This window comes from Labeo rohita, chromosome 23 (genome assembly GCF_022985175.1).
Source record: "Labeo rohita strain BAU-BD-2019 chromosome 23, IGBB_LRoh.1.0, whole genome shotgun sequence".
In the NCBI taxonomy this organism is placed as follows: Eukaryota; Metazoa; Chordata; class Actinopteri; order Cypriniformes; family Cyprinidae; genus Labeo; species Labeo rohita.
The window spans coordinates 15,698,739-15,721,717 of NC_066891.1; the positions used below are offsets into that span (position 1 = coordinate 15,698,739).

Genomic DNA, 22,979 nt, shown 5'->3' on the forward strand with positions numbered 1-22,979 from the left:
ATTTAAAAGAGTATTAATATATATTTTTTAAAATATAAAAACATTACTGCTTTTTATATTACCAGCCATTTAAATATATCTGTAGCTATCTGACTCAAGAAGGGTTGTGGAATGATGTTTTAGTAAACTACAAGTTTCAAGTTTTTCAAAAATGACTATTAAAGTGAAGCTAGCATAAAGCTTAGCGTGTCGTGGCGTCCCTTTTATTCATTCCTTTTTATGGAAAGGGTTTACTTTGTTCCTCTTTTTAAAAAAAAAAAAAAAAAAAAAAAAAATGGTTTAGAATCACTCTCCACATGAATAATTATTCTACAGCCTAACCAGAACAAATGGTGTTGGTGCGTATTATTGTAAAAGAGCTTTATTCCAAAATAATGAGTTTTTATAACCTGTGGCTTTGATTTTATTCTTTGAGAATGACTTCATTGTATTCATGAAACCTCATTCCTGTTAGTTAATTAAATCACAAAATGAGGCAGTAATACGCGGTTATGTCATGCTACCGTAGAAGGGAAGTAGGTTGACTAGAATTTCTAATTAAAAGACATATTTGCTTCGTTATATTCATGGTAATACGGAAGATATTAACTGTGTCTAGTTGGTCATCTCTACGTGTAACGTAATTGCTGTTTCTAACTAAAAAAGACAACAAAATCATTTAGTAATTTAGAAAATTGTAAATTCCCATTGTAAAATAAACAAATCTCCAGATTTTTTTTGTTCTCTACCCTGTGTAACTTGGAATGTGACTGACCATGGCATGCATGACTTTTGTCATGCATAATTTTCTTCCCCTTTGTTTTCAGAAATGCAAAAACGAGTAATTGCAAAAAACTTCCAAATGAATAAACAAACAAAAAAAGTCCAAGTTGTCCTGGTATCGATATTTGTATTGAATGCTACAATAAATGAAAAGTCCAAGACAGCATCTTTCCAACATGCACTTGCAGTCTATGTTTTGAATAAGTCACTCTTCAACGCATGTCACTTGACTCGTATGCCTGTCAGGGATGAAAATAATATTCATTTCATTCTTTCCATTTTTCTTTGCCATCCTCCATCCCTTTCCTTGTCATGTAGGGCTGCGGACGGTCGGGAGCGCTCTTACGATCACAGTGCCTATGGACACCATGAGCGTAGCAGCAGCAACAGCAGTAGTTTCGATCGCCAACGTCACTATGAGACTGATTATTACAGAGACTCTAGGGACCGGGCCCTCAGTGGAGCCAGTGGGAGTGCCAGTTCTGCCAGTGGCAGCATTGGGAGCGGCTCATCCGGGCCCAGTGTAGTTGTTGCAGGGAGTGTTGCAGGAAGCAGCGGTGCTGGTGGAAGCAGTAGCAGCGCTGCTGGAGTAGGAAGCGGCGGCTCGACGCCGGGAGGGATCGTCTACTATGGTTCACGAAGCCGGAGCCCTAGTCGTTTTGAGACTACAGAGACTCGCTATGAGCCCCGTGCCCGTGAAGCTTTCACACTCGCCAGTGTGGTCCATCGGGATTTATACAGAGAAGAAAGAGGCAGACGAGGAGAAAGGACATACCACCACAGTCGCAGTCGTTCACCACACTCTTCGCAATCACACAATCCATCACCACAGAGGCTGCCGAGTCAAGCAGCGCGGGCGGCACGCTCCCACAGTGGCTCAGGATCCCGCAGTCGTTCCTCCAGCTCTGACTCTGTCAGCAGCACCAGCAGTAGTGGCAGTGGCAGGTAAGTGCAATAAAGCATCTTGATGAATCTCTTTAGTATGTCAATGGCAGTACATTCTACACTCTCGTGTCGTTTCAAACCTGTACGACCTTCGTTCATCTTCGGAACACAAATTAAGATATTTTTGATGAAATCCGAGAGCTTTCTGGCCCTGCATACACAGCAATGCAACTGACACATTCAATGCTCAGAAAGGTAGTCAGGACATTGTTAAAATAGTCCATGTGGTTGATCAGTGGTTCAACCACTGATTTTATGCCGCTATCTGAACTTTTTGTGTGCAAAGAAAGCAAAAACAACTACTTTATTTCTTCTCTTCTGTGTCAGTCTTTGCTGCTTGTTCACAGGAGTATCACAACGCATGCATGTGGTGCTGCTGACGCAGGAGCTGGCGTTCTGACATACAACGTCCATCTTTCTTAGTTCATCCTCTGTATATTCTGGTTCAAATAAGCAAGATTGTGCAAAAATTGCAAGTCATTCTCTCTGTTGAAATCTTCAGACATGTTTATGAAGACTGTTTGCTTGTAAAGGCGCAGCGCATCCAGGGGGTATTTCAGAAAGCAGGCTGTGTGACATACCCAAAATGAAAAAAATGATTGCACAACTTCGCAAACTGCTTGATTTGATCTGACCAATCATAATGCTGAATCCGCCATTCTGTCCGAATCGAGTAGATTAACTTCATTGGACTTGAACTTGAAACATTGGCTGCATCTGAAAGCTCTAAAATGCTGCCTTTGGAGGCAGTATCCCAAGGCAGGAAGGCATCAAGAAACATCCGAATCCAAATTCTGCTTTACTTACTGTCTCCGGAGGTACCTTCTTTTGATCGATTTCCCACAATCATGTGCGTGTGTGTCATATAGGCTATGTAAATAAAGATATTCTGGTGAAATTCAACTTGTTACTTTATATAATAGATGAGATCTTGACCATGATATACTTTATGAATAGTAATAGTGTAAAAAGCATAATAAATAATATTGTTTGTAATAATAGTATTTTACAAAAATGTTAAAAGGGCTTAAATGAGTAGTAAATAAGAATAATATTTATAATATAATACCAATAATAACGAAACAGCCACTAATAACAATGACCTGTTCTGCCATAATATTTGCAACAGTGCTTTTATTTTTTAAGCAAAAAATGCCATTCTCTGCCGTCTTTTCTGACACACAGACCTTCAATGACATTGAGGTCTTTATGTATTATTAAATCATTTATACATAACTGTTTAAAATCGTTTTTCTACAAAATGTACAACTTAACCATTAGGTAATCTAGTCTGTATGTTACGCTGCCTCTGAAGTTTGTCCGAAACTGTTTCTTGTTGACTTTGCAGCCTTCGAAGTCACTGCCTGATAAGGCAGCAAGTCAGCTGACTAGGCTTTCGGACGCAGCCATTGTGTGTACTAGGGCTGTAACGTTTCCTCGATTTTATTCGAGTATTTGATTTTTATAAAGTTCTCAATTTGCCCGTGTTGAGTAATCTGCAAAATACCGGAAGTGGCGCGTTCCACATATTAAACCTATTTAAAAATCATAATAAAGCATAATGCTATTAAGAATTCACAAACGCTACGATTTAATTAAATAAATATATGCAATGCAGGTTTAATATATGCGCTTTAATAATTATATGTACGTACATTTTAGAGTGGCTCCTTTTACAGTGCTGATCCACAAACTGTTATCTTTTACATGTGCGGAGTGGCTCAAACTCCATCTCTGCATGTTGTTGTGAGTTTGGGTTTATTATAATGTTCATCTGGGAACGCAACGTACGCTATTTCATCAGATTTGTAAGGTAATTTATTTATAAACCTACGCAAACACAGGAGTATACACCATTAGCTTTCTAAATATGCTAAGTGTTCAATGCGATTTTAAAATAAAAGTTTAAACCCTCACTCTGAGTTTACACGTTTTGATGTCCACATATTCAAGAAAATACAGTGGCTGTAGCTTTTCTATCATAAAGAAATGGCCCAATATTAAAGATTAAGTGGACATTTAAATTAAATGTTATTGAGTCAGTATTAATCATGGATTAGATTGCGCAGTAAAGTGTAAAAACAATCGTCAGGTTGTTGGTACTCTCTGCAGGCATTTGTTATAATACAAAATGTACATTAGCTCTATTGTTTATAATACATTATGTATTTTGACAGTTTTGTTCAATAAAACCATATGATGACTACTTTTGATACTTTATTTAAACTAATTATTATTGCCTCATTGTTATTATCTGTGTATTTTTAAGTCATTTTAAAGGATATTGTTCACTTAGTTCTTTATTACTTTAAAAAAACTAATTATAATTATCCAATTACTCGATTAATCATCAGAATAATCGACAGATTAATCAACTACTGAAATCATCGTTAGTGACAGCCCTAGTGTGTATTGACGTCTTTTTGCGGTTGAAATAAACTACGTTCTGATGTTCATTAATTTTTTTTGTGCTTTAAGTAAAGAAAAAAAACAATCACGTGTCATTGTTCCCGTGTCATTGATCAAGTAAGGCAATATACTGATCTGTCACGACACACTGAAGAGCCACAAAACAGTATTTATTGTTTGAAATTCTTAAAAATGACAACATTTTAAAACTGAGATCTTGTTTTCTACCTGAAGTAACCTGCTCTGTCTTGTCTGTCGGCGTGTTGTCAGTTTCCTCTTTGCGATGTATTTTTCACTGTGTGAGAACATGTGTAGTTGTTTGTCAGACATAGCAACAGTAACTTGGTTTTTGCGAAAGGTCAATTAGGTGGTGATATGCACCAAGTATGTAAATGACTTTTAAACAGAAGAAGAAAGAAAGAAAGCAGTATGGCGTGCTTTTTTTTTTATGTTCATTTCCATAGTGACTTGTCGATTTGTTACTCTGTTAAGAATGTCTTGTGTGTTAACCAGAAACAATCTCTGAGTTGAATGAACTTACTCCCAGACACGTTTTTGGAACCAGCATACCTTGAGTAAGTAAAGTTTGGGTTAATCAATGGAAAGTTCAGGGTATGTAATGGTAAGTTAACCTTGCTTTCTGGAATACCCCCCTGATTACGTCAGTCTATAAAATAATAAACACACTTTTGCTGGTAAATGATGGCATGTGATGCAAAACATTAGTTTGTAGGTTCCAACATATTATAACAGAGCTTTCAAGACTAGCAAAAAGTCACTTTCGCAATTTCGACAAAACCTCATCTGTTAGCCAGCTAGATAGCATTATCATACTAAAAATCAGCAGAATTTGCAAGAGCGGTGTAGATTACATCACAAAAAAGCATCAAACATTTAAGTTTGCAAGGCATTAAATTGGATGCAAAAGTCTACCAATGTATCATTTTTAGTGGTAAAACAGCACTGACTGGAAAAGGCCTAGTGACTGTCCCATCAACTGGCCCAACGCTCTTCATTATTGCTGAGCCATGTTTGTGCAATTTTTGCTTAAAATTTGTTAGGTTGTGGCTCTGTGACACTGTCAGACATTGCTTTATTAGTTTAAGCATCTCGACCAGCAATTTTGGTTCAACCAGTAGTGTGAGTTTGAGTCAGGACTATCTTGTTTAATGTAGGTTTCGGCAACCTGTTTGAAAAGTGGCACAGAAATGACATAAGTTTAACATCTCTTAGCATGTTAATTCTTCAAACCCAAAAGGATCTTTTAGCACAGCCATTGATTACCCCTGTAAATTCATCATAGCATGACAAAGGCGATCATAGTAGGACACTTCTCAGTAGCTAAGTCGTTGATCTTTGGAATCAATCCGCATGCTCATGTAGTGTCATGTGATAGCTTTGTTTTTGGTGGTCTTGGTGACCCCCTTGGTTTTTTTAAGTGGTCAGTAACAATGGATACTGATTACAAATTAGGTAGTTAATCAGTAAGAGTAAACATGCTTTTGTTGTTGTTCATCATTGCTTATCACCCAGCCAACCTTTACTGTTTTTTTCCACTTACAATGAAGAATATTGTTCTGTTGATCAACTTTCTACTAAATTTATTACAGTTCTTATTAATATTTACCCATCTTAAGTCGATATGCAGAGGATGCACCTTTGGTCTGTATGGAAAGGTCTCTCTCACATGTGGCCACTAAAATCTTTCTTAATTTTTTTTTTTCCACTGTTAAAACTGATCAAGCTTAGCAGATTATGTAAAGATTATTAGTGTACGGTGAACCAGTGTTTGAGGACAACTTGTTCTACAGTAGGTAGCTTACAGCTGTGCCACCCTTTTTCCAATTCTTAATTACTGATTTAACAGGACTTAAATTTTATTTGTTTAACCTTAACCCCTTTCCTGTGTTATAATACATTAATTGTGTTGTAATTCAATCGAATCTCTCTACCACACTGGTTATGTTCACTTAACTATTTAAAGGAGAAGTCCACTTCCAGAACAACAATTTACAAATTTACTCACCCCCCCTTGTCATCCAAGATGTTCATGTCTTTCTGTCTTTAGTCGTGAAGAAATTATGGTTTTTGAGGAAAGCATTTCAGGATTTTTCTTCATATAATGGACTTCAATTGTGCCCCTGATTTTGAACTTCCAAAATGTAGTTTAAATGCAGCTTCAAAGGGCTCTAAATGATCCCAGCCGAGGAAGAAGGGTCTTATCTAGCGAAACGACCGGTCATTTTTTGGAAAATAAAAATGTGTATACTTTTTAAGCACAAAAGGTCGTGTAGCACAGGTTCTGGCATGCGCGTTCACGACGCTACATATTGAATCATGTCGAAAGGTCACGCCGAACATAGGCAGAACCACAGACCCAGTGTTTACAAAGCGAACGTGCAAAGACTAAGAAAGTGCAAGTTAGTTAAGCGCTGTTTACAAACAAAAAGGTACAACATGTCGGAACATGTTTAGAGCCCTTTGAAGCTGCATTTAAACTACATTTTGGAAGTTCAAAATCGGGGGGCATAATTGAAGTCCATTATATGAAGAAAAATCCTGAAATGTTTTTCTCAAAAAACATAATTTCTTCACGACTGAGGACAGAAAGACATGAACATTTTGGATGACAAGGGGGTGAGTAAATTATTTGTAAATTGTTTTGGAAGTGGACTTCTCCTTTAAAGTCCACATGGAATCAAAATTCAAAAAAGTTTTTTGAATTTTAGTACAAAAACGTTAGCCTTAAGGTTGTCTATAAGGTAGTGTGCTCTAAAACAATGACAAAATTCACATTTAGAAGCTATAAGCATTCAGAACTTAGTCTCTGCACTTAGCTTCTTATCAGTCTTTCTGTTCAATCAAATGCTCTTTATAATCCAAAGACTCTATAAATAGACGGTGAAGCTGTGGCTGAAATCCATCACTTGTTCACAGATTTAATATTTTCTGTTCGGTGAATGGCTAGGGTGACCACCTGGCAATAAAACTGTTGCGGGACATGTATGTGATTTTACGGGACAATGTGGGACACGTGTGAGGCAATGTAAATACCGATCACATCTGTTTTCATATGCATTGATTTATGTTTCTGAGCGTGCACATGCAAGCGAGAGAAAGCACGTCTTTTTATGAGAGTAAAGAGAATCCACCTGCGAGAAAAGAGATTTGTGTTTGCGTATTTTTATTCACCTCCGCATTACAATAATGCGCTCTAGATATTTGTCATTACAATAACGCTTTAGAAACTGCCTCAAATGAAATTAAAATAAGAAGAAATTCACGTCTGAAAGCTGCATCGAATTCTTTTTATTATTTTTTTTAATTGGTTAAAATGAATGAAGAATATTGTGTTTTTCTGTGTGCGCTCGACCATTTCCGCCTGTGGTTCTAGATCACAGGTCCGCAAGTCCTTTGCGCAGAAACTATGCTGCAAAAAGAATATGTAAAAAGCTTTCTTAAAAAGGCAGAAGAACAGCATGGACGTTTTCTTAATATGATCATTAAAAACCAACAGACTGGTGAAAATGCGGGACATTTTCTCAATATGTGATGTGCGGTCGCAAGGGGTGAAAATGCTGTGCGGTCCAACGCAAAGCGGGACAGGTGGTCACCCTATGAATGGCACATAGTAGAATGATTGCGAATGATTCAGACAGTGTAAATACTTCTTTCATTGAGGCGAATTAAGTCTGGTTTCGTGCTGTGTCATGTGAACACTCGCAGCACGCTCACAGTCTGCTCTGGTCCAAAGACACAATAGCACGGATGTATCGGACCTATTTGAACTCTACACAGAATGCTATATTTTATAGCGATATGGATGAGATTGTGGCTGTCATGAGCTGTTAAATGCAGCTGTACCGAGCTCTAGGATCTGGGCTAAGCTGTGATATAAACGAAACTATTGGCTATTTAAAAAGGGGGCGGGGCTGCTTGAGCTGTCCCGCCCTGTTCTCTTGTTTCAGTTGAAAATACGTCAACACATAATAACGCTGTGTGTTTCAGAGCACTTCAGTGGACCTTTAAGTAACTTCTAAAACTGATTGAATGCAGTAGTGATAAATATTCATGATATAATTTTACATTTAATTTTTTTAGACATAACTCATGCATAACTTCAGACATAAAAAAAGACTCTTTTCTGATGATTCTGTGCTGTAAAGCACCAAAACTTAAAGTCCAAGGGAGGGAATACTTTTTATGTGATGTATTTTTTTATTTTTTTTCTCATTCCTGACCCAGTTGCAGATTTGGCTTCGAGCACTTTTGAGTCGGCATATTGGGATGCCCTGGAGCGGATATGTGTGTAGGCCGTAACAGCTTTGGTCAAGCATTGCCCCCAGCAGGTTTTAGACTGTAAATTTGTCTTTGTGGGAATCTCTTTTTTTATGTTCAAATTTTATTTAATTTTCATTCATTGTTGTAAGATTTGGTTCAGTTATTTTACTTGGACAATTTTTATTTTTATTTTATTTTATTTTTTGCTGGACAGCATAAACACAGCCTGGTGAATCACTCATAGAAATTCATAGACTTCTTGGCCTGCACCTCTCTTCTGTTGACTCTGCATAACCAGGAAATACATCTGTTTTGAAATGGTGAAAAACAAACATGTGGATTAGGTGCTTTCTCTGTAAATCATTACCAGTTACAGGAAGTAATTAGAAACCAGTTTTAACAACAATGACATCATACTTAAATGGTCCAAATGTCAAGAAAGGCGTTTATATAATCAGGATTTTCAACTGAACTGTTTATTAAAGTCTGTGTAAAGCAGTATTAAATATGTGTTCTGAGTTTGTCACACCACAGAAAAAATGTGCTATTAACCACCTAGCCAAAAAAAAAAAATAAAAAAATCACTGTCTGCTCTTGGTGTTAAAACCACGCCTACTCATGGGAAAGCTTCCACCTCTCTCAACTGTCAAATACAAATACATTTAATTATGGAGACTGAGCTCTTTGTAAAATATTGCAACCAGGTAATATGCATTTACGTGACAAAGGCATGGTTAGCTAGCAAACTGTAGGCTGTAGTAACTAACGGTAATGACGTAACTTGCAATTGAACTGGCGAACCACTGATGCTAATGCACAAGGTGTATAACGATATTATTAATATTGTGATATTGCGATAACAAAAACTGTGTCGATATTATCGTGGTCACATGACAATATGAAACGATAGTTCTTCCAGGCATAAAGTGTAGTTTTTAAAATATATTAAACTTCTTATTCTAACATAAAAGGTCTTTAAAGTTGTGTTTTGGGCCATTATGTTTTGTCACAGTATCTGTCAAACAAACTAAAACCGAAAGCACAATATGGCTTAATCCGTTCATCAAAGCGAAGCACGCACTTCATTGACGTGATCAGCTCGTGATCCGGAACTGCTTATTTCACGGTCCACTTGCAAAACAAAGATTCACATATAATGTACTCACCCCCTTGTCATCCAAGATGTTCATGTCTTTCTTTCTTCAGTCGTAAAGAAATCGTTTTTCAGCATTTTTCTCCATTTGTGGACTGATATGGTGCCCCAATTTTAAACTACCAAAATGCAGTTCAAATGCGGCTTCAAACGATCTCAAATGCAGTTGTAAATGATCCCAGCCGAGGAAGAAGGGTCTTATCTAGCAAAATTATCAGTTATATTCAGTAAAAATATGTAATTTAAATACTTTTTATTCTCAAACGCTCGTCTTGCCTTGCTCTCGTTGAACTCTGTGTATTCTGGCTCAAGACCAGTTATCGTATCATATTTTCTCCCTTAACTTCAAAAAATCATCCTACATCACTGCAGAAATACCGAGTCAGTCTTTACAAAGTAAATATGCAAAGAAGATCAAACACCCTTAACCAAAAAGGTAAAACAGCGAAGTTGAGGGAGAACATGAGACTCTAACTGTCCTGAACAGGAACAAAAACAGTCCAGGCAGAGTAAGACAAGATGAGCGTTTTACATTAAAAAGTATATAAATTGTATTATTTTTATGAAAATAAAAGATCGTTATGTAGAAAAGACCCTTCTTCCTTGGCTGGGATCGTTTACAACCGCATTTGGGATCGTTTGAAGCTGCGGGTTTTTGCGAAGGGTCTATTAGGTGGCGATACGCACTAAGTGTGTAAATGACCTCTGAACAGAAGAAGAAGAAAGAAGCAGTATGGCATTCTTTTTCTTGGTGTTTGTTTCCATAGTGACTGGTCGATTCGTCACTCTGTTGAGAATGTCTTGTGTGTTAACCAGAAACGTACTTGAATTGAATGAACTTACCCCTGGATGCGTTTTTGGAACCAGCATACCTCGAGTAAGCAAGGTCTTGGTTAATCATTTGAGATATCATATCGCGATATTATCGTATAGTGAAATTTTGATATAGTTACATCCCTATAATGCACTGTAGTTGAGGAGTTTTTGGCTTGAAACGGTGCTGAGCAGACCATTCGGGTGAATGACGTCAGAGTACCATGAGTACGACTTCTTATGCTTTAGAATTCTTGCGATACTTCGATGTCATACACCGATAGGTCTGCGCAGCATCACTTTAAGTCAATTTCACCTCTTATGTTACATCCACACAGGCCGTTGGCGTCAATGCTTGATGGAGGGCCAACAGCCAATCACATTATTTTTCTGGTGTTGCATGAACGCGATTGGCTAGGCGATCTGATTGGCTGACGCCTGCGTTGCTGCTTAAAAAATTTTAAAAAAAGTTTTCAACTTCTGCCGCGAACAGTGCCAGTGAAGCAACGCAACTGACCTCGGCAATGCTTGACGTCACTCCATTCAAAATAAACGACAGGCGTTGGTGCTGGCACCCCGTGTAAATGTACTGTTATAGTGTTAGATGAGGGCCCAAGCTCAGTGGCTCCATTGCCTCATCAAGACATGATTTCAGGCCAGGCCAAAAAATCCTGAATACAAAAATGGTGAAGAGCTATTTAAGAACTATTTAACTCCAAAATTCAGTGTTACCTAGTGTTACATAGTTTAGTCCCTGTAATTTGTTTTCAGCAATACATTTTTAACATTTATAGTGTGTTTAGAAACTGAAAGAATTGCCTTTGCACAGACTTTAATGACAACTGCAGTGTTACAAACTCACATAATCTTGAGTGTGATAAACATTTCAATTTGAATAAATTCCTAGACCAGCATGAACATTCGCATGCAGAACCAGCTGTCTTGTCTCTGTTTTCTTGTTGATGTTGCTTGATAAATACCAGATTTGAAATAATGGCATTAAAAAGAAAACTAAAAATCATCCACTGCTGTCTTGTGTAATGCTAAATTCTTTCTTTTTCATTATTCAGCACGTTTGCGGTTTCTTTTGTGTTCGTCTAAACAAACAAATCACATGCAAACTATTTCTTGGTGTCAACAGGCCTTAAAACATGATGTTGACTGACCTAGTTGATGTTGCGTTCTTTCAGCATGATGCTGACTGGCCCAGACTCTCGCTACAGGCATTGGGTCAGCCATCAATGACTGATACTTCAGAACCATTTGTGTGCAGGATGCATTTTGAGAGTGATTGACAGGTCGCCCTGTGGCTTTAGGACGTCAACACAGATGTGAGATGTGGTGCTTTTACATGCATTCTCTGGAGACTAGACATTGGTCATGTTAAACATCTTTTTCTGAGCGTGTCTGTTCTACTTTAAATGTCACTGCAAGGCCACGCTGTTTCTCTCTAATATCTTTTAAAACGATATATGGTTACCTTTAGAAAATGCATTCATCCTAGACGCAGCTGTTCCGTGTGCAGCAGCCACACAGCAAGGCTGGCAGAGACAAAGCTTGCAGCAGACAGATGAAAAGCAGTACCTAGCTTTCTTTGCTACCCTTTCACTAGCAAGAAACACCAAAAATGTGTAAAACGTCCCTGGAATTAAATCCAAAAATGTTTGTCAGAAATATAATGGTTTTTCTATTGATGCCTAACGCTAAATTTAGCAGAGAGATAATCTCTCTGATGATTTTATTTTTGGTGCACCATAGTAATTAATATATACGTTTTGTTTGTTAGAGCATGCACCAAACAACCGTTTTTGTGTTATTTAGCTGTAAACTGCAGGATGGGCTTCCACAGGAATTGGGTGCTGTTATATATTTATATTTGGTTGCTAACATGCAAGAAAATCTTGAGGGCGCCTTTTTGTTTTCTGTCACTCACGTAATCTTTTTTTTTTTTTTTTTTTTTTTTTTTTTTTAATGCAGAGTTGGATCTTTTGTAAATAGAGGCATTGTGCATCAAAACCAAAAAAGCAGCATATTGTTTTCCTATATATTAGCTGTATTGTACGGTTCTTGAGGAGAAAATGCTGTAGGGGAATTTTAAGGAACAACGGCTGGTGTATTTTCACACTGCCCACTTGAACTCCCCCAACCCCCGTGAGATCCAGTTGGAACTGGAAATTTCTAGCCACTGCTGGCTCCCTGCCCACTCCCACAGGCCAGCCCCTATCAGCCGCACTTCTGAGAACGAGAGCGAGTGAGAAAAGAGGGCAGTGCAAAGATGTAAACAGACAAAAGGAAAGCCATGTATATGGCTGAATCTTATTAAGGGAAAGAAATATCCACATCCACTGTAATGTTAAAGTGTCATTGTTAGGCAGTGAAGATTTTCATATATTGCAATTTTAAATTTTAAAAGAAATATGGACGCATTTATTTAATTATTGTTATACTTCAAATCTAGTGCTTGGTTCTTTCTGTTCAAATAAACTGATTAAATTGTGAACAAATATCAGCTTTTCATGCAATCATTTGGTAGCCTGCACAGTTGTTTTAGTCATCAGTGGCTATTTGGATATGTAGAGAAATGAAGCGTGAATGCACTGCTTGACACTTGAAAATAACACCAGTGTAGCATTTATGTAGATTTAGTAAACAGCCTCATACAAATGAATGTCAGTTGTGCTTGCCAGAGTAGAGGAATTAGTTCTAGATTTCCACCCTTTTTTTCTGTAATACCCAGTTGCAGAAGCCAAATAAAATAACCTAGAGAGTGTTGTAGATATTTTCACCGTCACTATGAGGCACTGTTTCTTTTTTGCAATACAGACAGAATTTCTTTTTTGCAATAGTGCCTCTCTGAGGTGGGAAAATAAACTGCATGAATAAACTGTATTAGATGTTACATATGTGGCCCTGGACCACAAAACCACTCATGAGGGTCTATTTTTTTAAGTTAAGATTTATACATCATCTGAAAGCGTTCCGTTGATGTATGGTTTGTTAGGGTAGGACAACATTTGGCCGAGGTACAACTATTTGAAATGTAAAAAAAATAAAATAAAAAAATCTTATGAGGCTAGAAATTTGCTTATGTTGCTGTTGACTGATAATCGTCCTGTTTTGTAAGGTTCTTAACTACAGCGTTTTTATAGCGCTATGTATTTGTTAGTGTTCATCTTTTCGTTACAGTCTACATTCTAATAATGTTTTTTATTTTCTTCTCTCAAAGTAGTGATTCCAGCAGCAGCTCCAGTGATCGTTCCCCAGCTAGATCTGTTCAGTCAGCAGCTGTACCTGCCCCCTCTGCTCAGCCCTTACCTTCACTGGACAAAGATGAACCTCGCAAAAGTTTTGGTATCAAAGTGCAGAACCTCCCTGTGCGCTCAACGGGTGAGGCTTTTATGAGTTTAAGTCAGACAGCAAAACAAAAAACATATTGCCCAACTAATTCAAACATTATCTTGGCGAGACAGCATGTACTAAAAGCATTGATCTAATTATGGTCTCTATCAATTTCAGATACAAGCCTGAAGGATGGTCTTTTCCATGAATTTAAGAAACATGGCAAAGTGACATCAGTTCAAATCCATGGTGCCTCTGAGGAACGATATGGATTAGTGTTCTTTCGCCAGCAAGAGGACCAAGAAAAAGCTCTAAGTGCATCTAAAGGGAAGCTGTTTTTTGGCATGCAAATTGATGTCACTGCTTGGCATGGTCCAGGTGGGTTACTCGCATTTAGCCCAGAATCCTTTTTTATTTGATTTAGAAATAGCGCTGGACCCAACATTGTTCTCTAATTTATTACTCAATAGAAACAGAGAGTGAGAACGAGTTCCGACCTTTGGATGAACGTATAGATGAGTTTCACCCCAAAGCTACAAGGACGTTATTCATAGGAAATTTGGAGAAAACCACAACCTGCCATGACCTGCTTAACATATTTCAGCGTTTTGGAGAGATTGTTGTAAGTAGGCATTTGAAAGTGTGTTTTTAAAAATGTTTTACACAGTTTTTAAAGTCGCTGTATTAACACAGCGTATATATTCTGTTTTTACCAGGACATCGATATAAAAAAGGTAAATGGTTCCCCACAATATGCCTTTCTCCAGTATTGTGACATAGCAAGTGTCTGCAAAGCAATTAAGAAAATGGATGGTGAATATCTTGGCAACAACAGGTTAAAGGTGAGGATGAGATCAGATTATTATTGGAGGTTTTTTTTTTTCAATTGTACTAACTGGAATTAAAAACCTGTAGATTACAAGACATATTGGTTGACTTAGTGTGAATTTTTTCTTTCCTTCAGCTTGGTTTTGGCAAGAGTATGCCTACAACATGTGTATGGTTGGATGGCTTGTCCTCCAGTATTACAGAACAGTATCTCACAAGGCACTTTTGTCGTTATGGACATGTTGTAAAGGTGATTTAAAATTTAATTATTTACATTTATTTTTGTTCTGTATTCTTTCGTCAACTAGAATAAATTGCATTATGAAGTTCACTTGATTTCTATATATAACATTTTTGTTGTTGTTGTTGTTTTTTTTAAATTTAGGTTGTGTTTGACCGACTAAAAGGAATGGCCCTCATCTTATATAATAATATAGAGTATGCACAGGCCGCTGTCAAAGAAACAAAGGGTTGGAAAATTGGAGGAAATAAAATAAAGGTCTGTATTATAATATGGAATTGTACCACTTACAGAACCCACTGATTGTTTGTCTAAACTGTTAATTAAATTTGTTTATAGGTTGACTTTGCCAACCAGGAAAGCCAGATGGCTTTTTACCGTTCAATGCAGGCATCTGGACAAGACATAAGAGATTTCTATGAAATCATAAATGAACGAAGGTGAGATGTTGTATGGTAACACCTCTTTTATTTTCTATAATCATTCTTTCATATTTATTCATTCTTTTTTTTTTTTTTTGGCAGAGATGAGCGCCGGCCGCCATATCATGAATTCACAGCTGAACGGGCATACTATGAGAATGTGCGTACCCCAGGTTCCTACACAGAGGATCCACGTCGAAAATATCCTGCCAGAAGTCGAGAGTTTTATTCGGAATGGGATCCTTATCAGGGAGATTACTATGACCCACGATACTACGATGACCCACGTGAATACAGGGATTATAGAGACCCATATGAACAGGATATTCGGAAGTACAGCTACTTACAAAGAGAGCGTGAAAGGGAAAGAGAGCGGTTTGAAACGGATCGTGAACGAGACCACGGTCGGCGAACAGTTGAACATAATCAAAGCCCATCCCATCCACGTCGTCCTGCTAGTCCTGCTGCCTCCCCATCCCTTTCTGAACGTCCTCCCAGTGACTCTGAACATCATGTTTACAGCCGCTCATCTGAGCGAAGTGGCAGCTGCAGCTCACTTTCTCCACCACGATTTGAAAAGCCAGATAAAATTCGTTTGGAGAGGCACAATAAGAGTGATAAATCCGAGAAAGACAAATCACTTTTTGAGGCAGAGCGTGGAAACGGAGGAGAAAAAGACAGACGTGCTGGACGAAAGGAAAAAGGAGACAAGGACAGGACTGAAAAGCAAAAACTGAGAAAATTAAAACTTGCATCTCCTACTGTTCCATCATCAGAGCCAGACCTTGAACTTGACAGGGACACTAGCCCAGAGACTAGCGTAACTCACAGAAGTAAATCCAGCAAATCATTGGTCAAAGACAAAGACTACCCTGGAAAAGGAAAACTTGATCTGCCACCTTGTGTTGTCCAGCTGACAAGAGTAAAGGAGAAGGAAGGGAAGTTAATAGACAGTATCCTCAGCGAGAAACAAAAAACAAAGGTTGGGAGTGACCCCGTTCGGTCTCCAACCACCCCACCCTCTGCTGATCACAAGGGTTTGCCCTTCCGTGTAGAGACTCAAGCTAGAGATTTCTTTAAGCATGGAAAACATCTCAAGGAGAAAGGCTTGGCTAGTCAAGTTGAGGTTGTGGATAAAGAGGGCAAAGTGAAAAACAAAAAATACCTTGCCTTTGACACCAGCTCTTCTGCGGATCCCGACCGCTTGGCTGCACGAAAGAGGCGCTTTGAAGATACTTCTGGAAAGGCTGACAATTTAAGGAGGCTAAGTCAGGAGGAGGATGAAGGGAAGTTAAGGAGAATAATTGATGAACCGATGCTAAAAGACATTGATTATGATAAAAAGATGCAACGAAAAGAAGCGTATAAGAGAGAAAAAATAAAGCCAGAGAGGATGGTTACTGTTAGTACTACAAAAGAAGAGCTGGACACTGTAATGTCGGTAGGCCTCAGTCTAGACCTTCAGGCTCGACTTGGGGAACCAACTGAGGAGGCAACAGATCCCTTAGATAGCCTTGATCAAAAGACAGGTACTGTGGGAGCTCATAGTCAACCAAGTTTCGGTCTTGCAGTCTCTGATGATGGAAGTGTAGATATGGACTTTTCAAGAGACCAAGAACAGCAGCACTTAACTAGCTACCACATACTCTCCTCAAGGCTAGAAAGAGATTCTGAAAGTAAAGAAAGGTTGCTCTCAGACATTGATCACTCGCAGAGTTGCAGAAAACAAATGGAGCAGAACCGGCGCCTACAGCAACAATTGCTAGAGTATGATAAATCTGATAAAACTGAAAGCACACCAAGCACTGATGCAGAGGACTTTGAGCATCGAAGCCTTGTGCATGAGGTAGGAAAACCACCTCAAGATGTAACTGGCGATTCACCACCCAGCAAGCGAAAGAAGTCAGGACCATTTGAATTTGATTTTGGCACTAAAAGAGAGCGAGATTATCAGAGGTTCAGACAGATAAATGATGAACCTGAAAGGCGACTTGCTTCACTTCCAGGGACACCCTATGCTGAGGATTCATCACAATTGCTGGAAAAAGAGCCAGATTCACCCGTGGCAATGAATAAAAATTGCTTGCAGTTTGATGTATCAAAATACAATATTGGCAACGCAGTGCGGCAAGGGCTTTCGTCGCATGCAGAGATTTTGAAAGTGAAAACATCAGTGACTGAAGAGGAGTTCTGCTGGGAGAGCAATATTAGGCAGGGCACATTGAGAGGAGAAATGAGCTTCCCCACCAGCATTGTTAAACGGGAAAGTATCCGAAAACGTCCTGAACGTGAATTGGAACCTGGGGAGGTTCAATCAGACTCTGATGAAGATAGTGAAAGCAGACATCTTGCATTAAAGCCAAACTCTTTCAAAACAGAGCATGAAGAGAGGCTTTCAGATGTGAAGTCTTCAGAGTCACTTGAAAAGAATAAGTTCTATGAATTCGCATTGGATAAGACCATAACACCAGACACCAAAGCTTTGCTCGAGCGTGCTAAGTCGCTGTCTTCATCTAGGGAAGAAAATTGGTCTTTCCTTGGTCATGACTCAAAATTCAAAAGCTTTCGGAACAGCACAGACAAAGAGAAGGCTGAACCCACTCCAAGGCCTATTCCTTCTTGGTACATGAAAAAAAAGAAAACTCGCTCTGTTTCTGATGGAAAACTTGATGATAAAAAGGAAGATGCCAAGCCTGATGAACAGGAGCGACAAGAGCTTTTTGCTTCACGCTTCCTTCATAGCTCAATCTTCGAACAGGACTCAAAGCGACTTCAGCACCTTGAGCGGAAAAATAATGACCCTGAAGTTAGAGTCAGTAGAGATGGTAATAAAAGTGAGTCCCAGGGGGAACAGGCTGGATCAGGAGGATCAGATCTCTCTCAAGAACCAAGAGTACTTTTTCATAGCCGCTTCTTAGAACTTCAAAGGGATAAGAACCAACAGCTGCTAGTTTCAGACAGAGTTAGTGTAACCGAGGAGGAGGAGGAGGAGGAGGAAAAGACTTTGGATGAAGAGTTTGGGCCATCCCCCAATGTATCGGAAATTTCCCAAGAATCAACAATTAGTCATATTCCAGTTACAACATCACCAGTGTCTCTGTCCAAAGTTTCAGAGTCTTCAGTGCAGCATGATAAGCCAGTTTTGCCCTCTACATTGGCAAACAGAGATGGTCCAGAAACAGTGAATGAGCAGTCGGAAGATGCTCCAGTAGATTCTCTTCCACCAATTGGCCTAAAGGAGGAGAACACAGCTGTTCCAGTGAGTACTACACCCACTGAACCCATGATAAAAGAAGATGTAGCCGTCATAGAACCTAAAGAAAAGCTGAGTGAGCCTTTAGGAACTGTAAACCCAACTGTTGAACAGGATATTGATGTCAAACCTCCTACTCCTGGTGCATCTCTAAGTAATATTGAGCCAGAAAGCAATCCTTTTCAGGCATCCTCTCCATTGTTATCAAAGCCCAGTCAACCTCAAGAGATCACAGAGCTTTCTGAAACAAAAACAGAACCTGTTAATGCTTCTCCTCACAAGGTTGCATCCCCACTGGATGTAGCGCTGCCAGAAACAGAACCTGAGGTTGAACGGGTACAGCCACCACGTAAACAACCCAAGAGTAAAAAGGTAAAAACGGTCTCACCAACACCAGTCCCTCAGGTTGCTAATGAGAAACCAGCTACACGAAAGAGTGAACGCATTGATAGAGAAAAGCTGAAAAGATCCTCATCCCCCAGAGGAGACTCTACAAAACTCATTGTTGACTCTAAAAACACTGCAAAATCTCCTGTTCATGCAACAGATTCAGAGCAGGTCCATGAATCAAACGTAAACCACAGCAAAACACGGCAGCGACGGAATGTGCGATCCGTTTATGCAACACCCCATGAGGATGAGGCTCCTCAACAACCAGGAAAAGAGATTACAGAACCTCCTCGTTCCACCCGTAAGCGCTGTAGTGATAAGGAGGCTGCAACACAACAGAACAGAAGAGGTCGTCCACCCAAGACTCGCAAAAGAGGTGATGATATGTCTCCAGTTAAGGGTGATCAGACTAAAAATTCTGAGAGTGAAGACACTGAAAATAAGGAGTCAACAAGTAGTGGAGAAATATCTAAAACAGCAGAGCCATGGCGCTCTCCGCGATCCCAAAAGGGGCAGTCGCCAATAAGAGCAGTACAAAGTAGGAAAACATTGAAATTAGACAAGGTTTCAGGTAGCCCAGAACCCATTCAGTCAGACACAGCAGCGGTTGATGTGTCACCTGCTCAAGATCACCAACCTGAATCCAAAGATGAAACTTTAATGCAAGTTGGACAATTGTCACAAGATACTAAACAACATATAACTAAAAGAGAAAAGGGACTTGCACATCCTGCTGAGGAAAAATCAACAGATAACGATATAGAAATCACTTCTGTAGAAAAATCACAGGCATTAGATCAAAAGAAAGTCAAGGCATCAAGGCCAACACGGAACACCAAAATGATACTTGATGATAAGTCTATCAATGAGGTGGATACAGTTAAGGATGCCCTTCATTCAGGTGATAACAAAGCTGTAAGTTTGGAAAGTTCTTTGAAAACCAAAACCACACAGTTGGTAAAAGAAGACTCAAACATCCCAATTTACCACAAAGAGGAAGATGTTTGCAGTCCTGAGGAAAAGGAGGAGTCTCTTTCAGAAATGGAGCCTCCTACTGATCCTGTGGCTGCCTTCCTTGCCCGTCAAATGGAATTGGAAAGGGCAGTGGAGAATATTTCAAGACTTACAGATGAACAGCCTCCAGCACCTTACAAAGAACCCCGTGCTGAACCAGCTACCCTAACGCCACCTGTTATAGTGCAACCTGCAGATGATACAGAGGTTGAAAAGCCTGCGAATCCAGCAAGTGAAACTGAACTGGCTGCTGCAATTGATTCCATTACTGCTGAGGATATATCAGGTGATGCAGATGGATTCTCTGCTCCAACAACATACACAGCCCTCCTTCCCACACCAGAGACACTTGTTTTGCCAGTATCAAGTGAGGTTATTGAACCTGAGACAGACTTGTCTGTAAAGACCATTGTGGAATCTGAACAAGACAGTGTTATGGTTCCAGATTCTAAATCTTCTCAAACAAGTAACACAGATACTTCACTCACAGAGTCTCCATTATCAGAGGCAGCCAAAAAAGGAGGGAGAGCACGGCCAAAAACACCCAAGAAATCCAAAGGACGGAAGGTTTCTTTGAACAGAAAGTTAGATATCACTGATGATGCAGTGCTGGAACCTGAATCCACTATAGTCAAACTTCCAGAATCTATCCCAGAAGAAATTCAAACTGCCAACCCTAAGGCAGCAACATCAGCAGCTGCAGCAGCTGTAGTTACTGTTGCTGCTGCATGCAAACATGAAGCTACAGCTACAGTGACTTTAGACACGCCAAAAGAGGCAGAACAGCCTGCTGTTGACCAGCCTGAACCTCAAGAGTCTGCCTTCCACTCTGGGAATAACAGTCCTTCTTATTTAAGGACACAACAGCCATCTCCTGAACCAGTAGCACCTGCCCTTACTTCACCTACAACTCACCTGAATTCACCTGCATCTTCCAAGACCCCTCTCGCATCCCCCGAGTGGAACACTAGGACGGAGGAGAAAGGAATTCCACCTAAACCACAAGTGAGTGTGGCACTGTCTACACCAGGAGTTGGGGGACCCCCAGCAAATCCTCCTATGCCCCCTGACACAAAGGCCTCAGATATTGACCCAAGCTCCAGCACATTGCGAAAGATTCTAATGGAACCAAAGTATGTGTCTGCTTCAAATAGCAATGCAGTCCCAAGTATGCAGTTCACAACCACATTAGCAGATCCACGGATGTCTGATAATGAAAATTCAGTTGAGGCTGTGCTTCCCGTAAAAACCTCTCTACCTGAAGACAGACCTAGCCCTATAACTCAACTTGTACCCCGTACAGCTCCACCACCACCTCTGCAACAATGTGAGCCACCACAGATCCTAAAGGAGAAACTGGCTATAACTTCCTCTGCTACTTCAGTCATTAGTCGGATCCCTATGCCCTTCGATTTTGAAGACACTCCTCGGATCTCGTTAAGCAACCGTAGCTCTGGAATGTCCTTACCCAAGCAGAAGTATCGTACAGGCTTGAATGAAAATAGCAGGTATCATGGACTTAACCCCTCTGAGGATGGCGGAAGTGTTGGACGCCCTGTTGTTGAAAGCACACATTGTAACACAGGGTCAAGTACTGGTTTAAGGGTCAATACTTCCGAAGGGGTGGTGGTTTTGAGTTATTCTGGACAAAAGACAGAAGGACCACAGCGGATCATTGCTAAAATAAGTCAAATCCCACCAGCCAGTGCAGTAGATATAGAGTTTCAGCAGTCTGTAACAAAATCACAGATAAAACAAGAACCACCATCTCACCCCTCTACCCCAAAAGGATCACAGACACCTACAGGTTATGGACACGCAGGGGTAGTGTTAGCTGGCCAAACATTCAGTGCTCAGCCTGTTATTTCCTCAATTAATCATGAAAGTCCTAGCTCTGAAAAATCTGAACCATCCTACCACACTGGTCCACAAGGAGGTTCTGTGAAAACCTTCCAGCACTCCACAAGCCATCAACTTTTGAGGTACAGTCAGTCAATGGCACAGCAACAGCATATTAAGAAAAATGGAGCAGCTGAAACCGTTTCAATGAAAGCTGATATGAAACCATCACAGACCTTCAGTGTTAAACCAGTTTTAAGCCCACACCACCCATCTTTAGCAGGCAATCACATTTTAAGTCCAAATGCTCCACATGAAAGAGTGCTCTCACAACCTAAGCAAGATTCGCATTCTCCAAGGGCGTCAGGCCATTCCACGTCACCTTTTCCAAAAGTTTGTCCTCCTACCAGCTCGGTTGTTTTGGGACCAGCTGGTTCTATGCCTCAGTATGTCTCAAATATACACCATGCTGAGCAGTCAGTGATCATGCCTCCTCATAGTGTCACTCAGTCTGTGCCCATAGGTCATTTGTCCCAAGGAGATGTCAGAGCCAGTACTCCATCATTATCTGGAATGGGTTATGGAATACGTTCGGAAAACCTATTATCGCCTCGATCTGCACCTCCACAGCGCTCCACGACTCCTCAGCCTGCAGTGATCAGAGATGCTGTACTGAAGTCACATGCAGGTTCATCTGTTGATAGTCAGGTTGTTGGGACAAGCAATGATGATATGCAGAGTCTCCCTCAAGGACTTCGTAGAGCCTCTGCACCACAGTTACAACCGGACAGCATAGTAATGCAGCCCGAATTAAAAGGTCTGCATCACAGGGCATTGCGTCTAGATCAGTTTGCCAGAGATGTGCGTCTACTTGTGCACCAGCATTTGACTGATCATCCAGGTGTTGTTGAAAGTCGCCAAACTCGAACACCAGAGGCAATGCAGTCGTCTTCGCACATATCATCTGCTTCTTCAAAAGTCTCCCCTGTGGTAAAGAACGCTCCACAGTCTGTGAGGGATGCACCAAAAGCAATGGAGCTTAAAATGTCACCCTCCCCTCACTCAGACAATAGGATAATAGGACACCCATCTGGCTCTGTGATGGTATCTCCTCAAGGAGTTCAATTGATTCATCCTGGGAATGCAAACTCCATGTCTGAATACTACAGAGAAATGCGTGGCTTCCATCCTCAGTATCCAAGTCATTCAGTAATTGGAATTAACTTGGCTAATCGTGGAATTCCTGCATCACAGGTGAGAGTTTCTTTTGTGCTCTTCTATCTTAATTTG

The 22,979-nt window shown here is 40.0% G+C and overlaps 1 protein-coding gene across 3 annotated transcripts in view; it reads left to right on the plus strand.

Annotated features, from left to right (window-relative positions):
• Positions 1 to 22,979, plus strand: part of spen (spen family transcriptional repressor) — a 33,400-nt gene that overhangs the window by 6,031 nt on the left and 4,390 nt on the right. For 2 of the 3 annotated variants that reach the window (XM_051097321.1, XM_051097323.1), the window contains 9 exons: positions 1,081 to 1,707; positions 13,590 to 13,750; positions 13,880 to 14,080; positions 14,173 to 14,324; positions 14,419 to 14,544; positions 14,667 to 14,780; positions 14,916 to 15,029; positions 15,111 to 15,211; positions 15,296 to 22,943. In XM_051097321.1, the coding sequence (XP_050953278.1) occupies positions 1,081 to 1,707; positions 13,590 to 13,750; positions 13,880 to 14,080; positions 14,173 to 14,324; positions 14,419 to 14,544; positions 14,667 to 14,780; positions 14,916 to 15,029; positions 15,111 to 15,211; positions 15,296 to 22,943 (9,244 nt within the window). The remainder of the gene's footprint in view (positions 1 to 1,080; positions 1,708 to 13,589; positions 13,751 to 13,879; positions 14,081 to 14,172; positions 14,325 to 14,418; positions 14,545 to 14,666; positions 14,781 to 14,915; positions 15,030 to 15,110; positions 15,212 to 15,295; positions 22,944 to 22,979) is intronic. The other variant, XM_051097322.1, reaches the window with a different exon arrangement.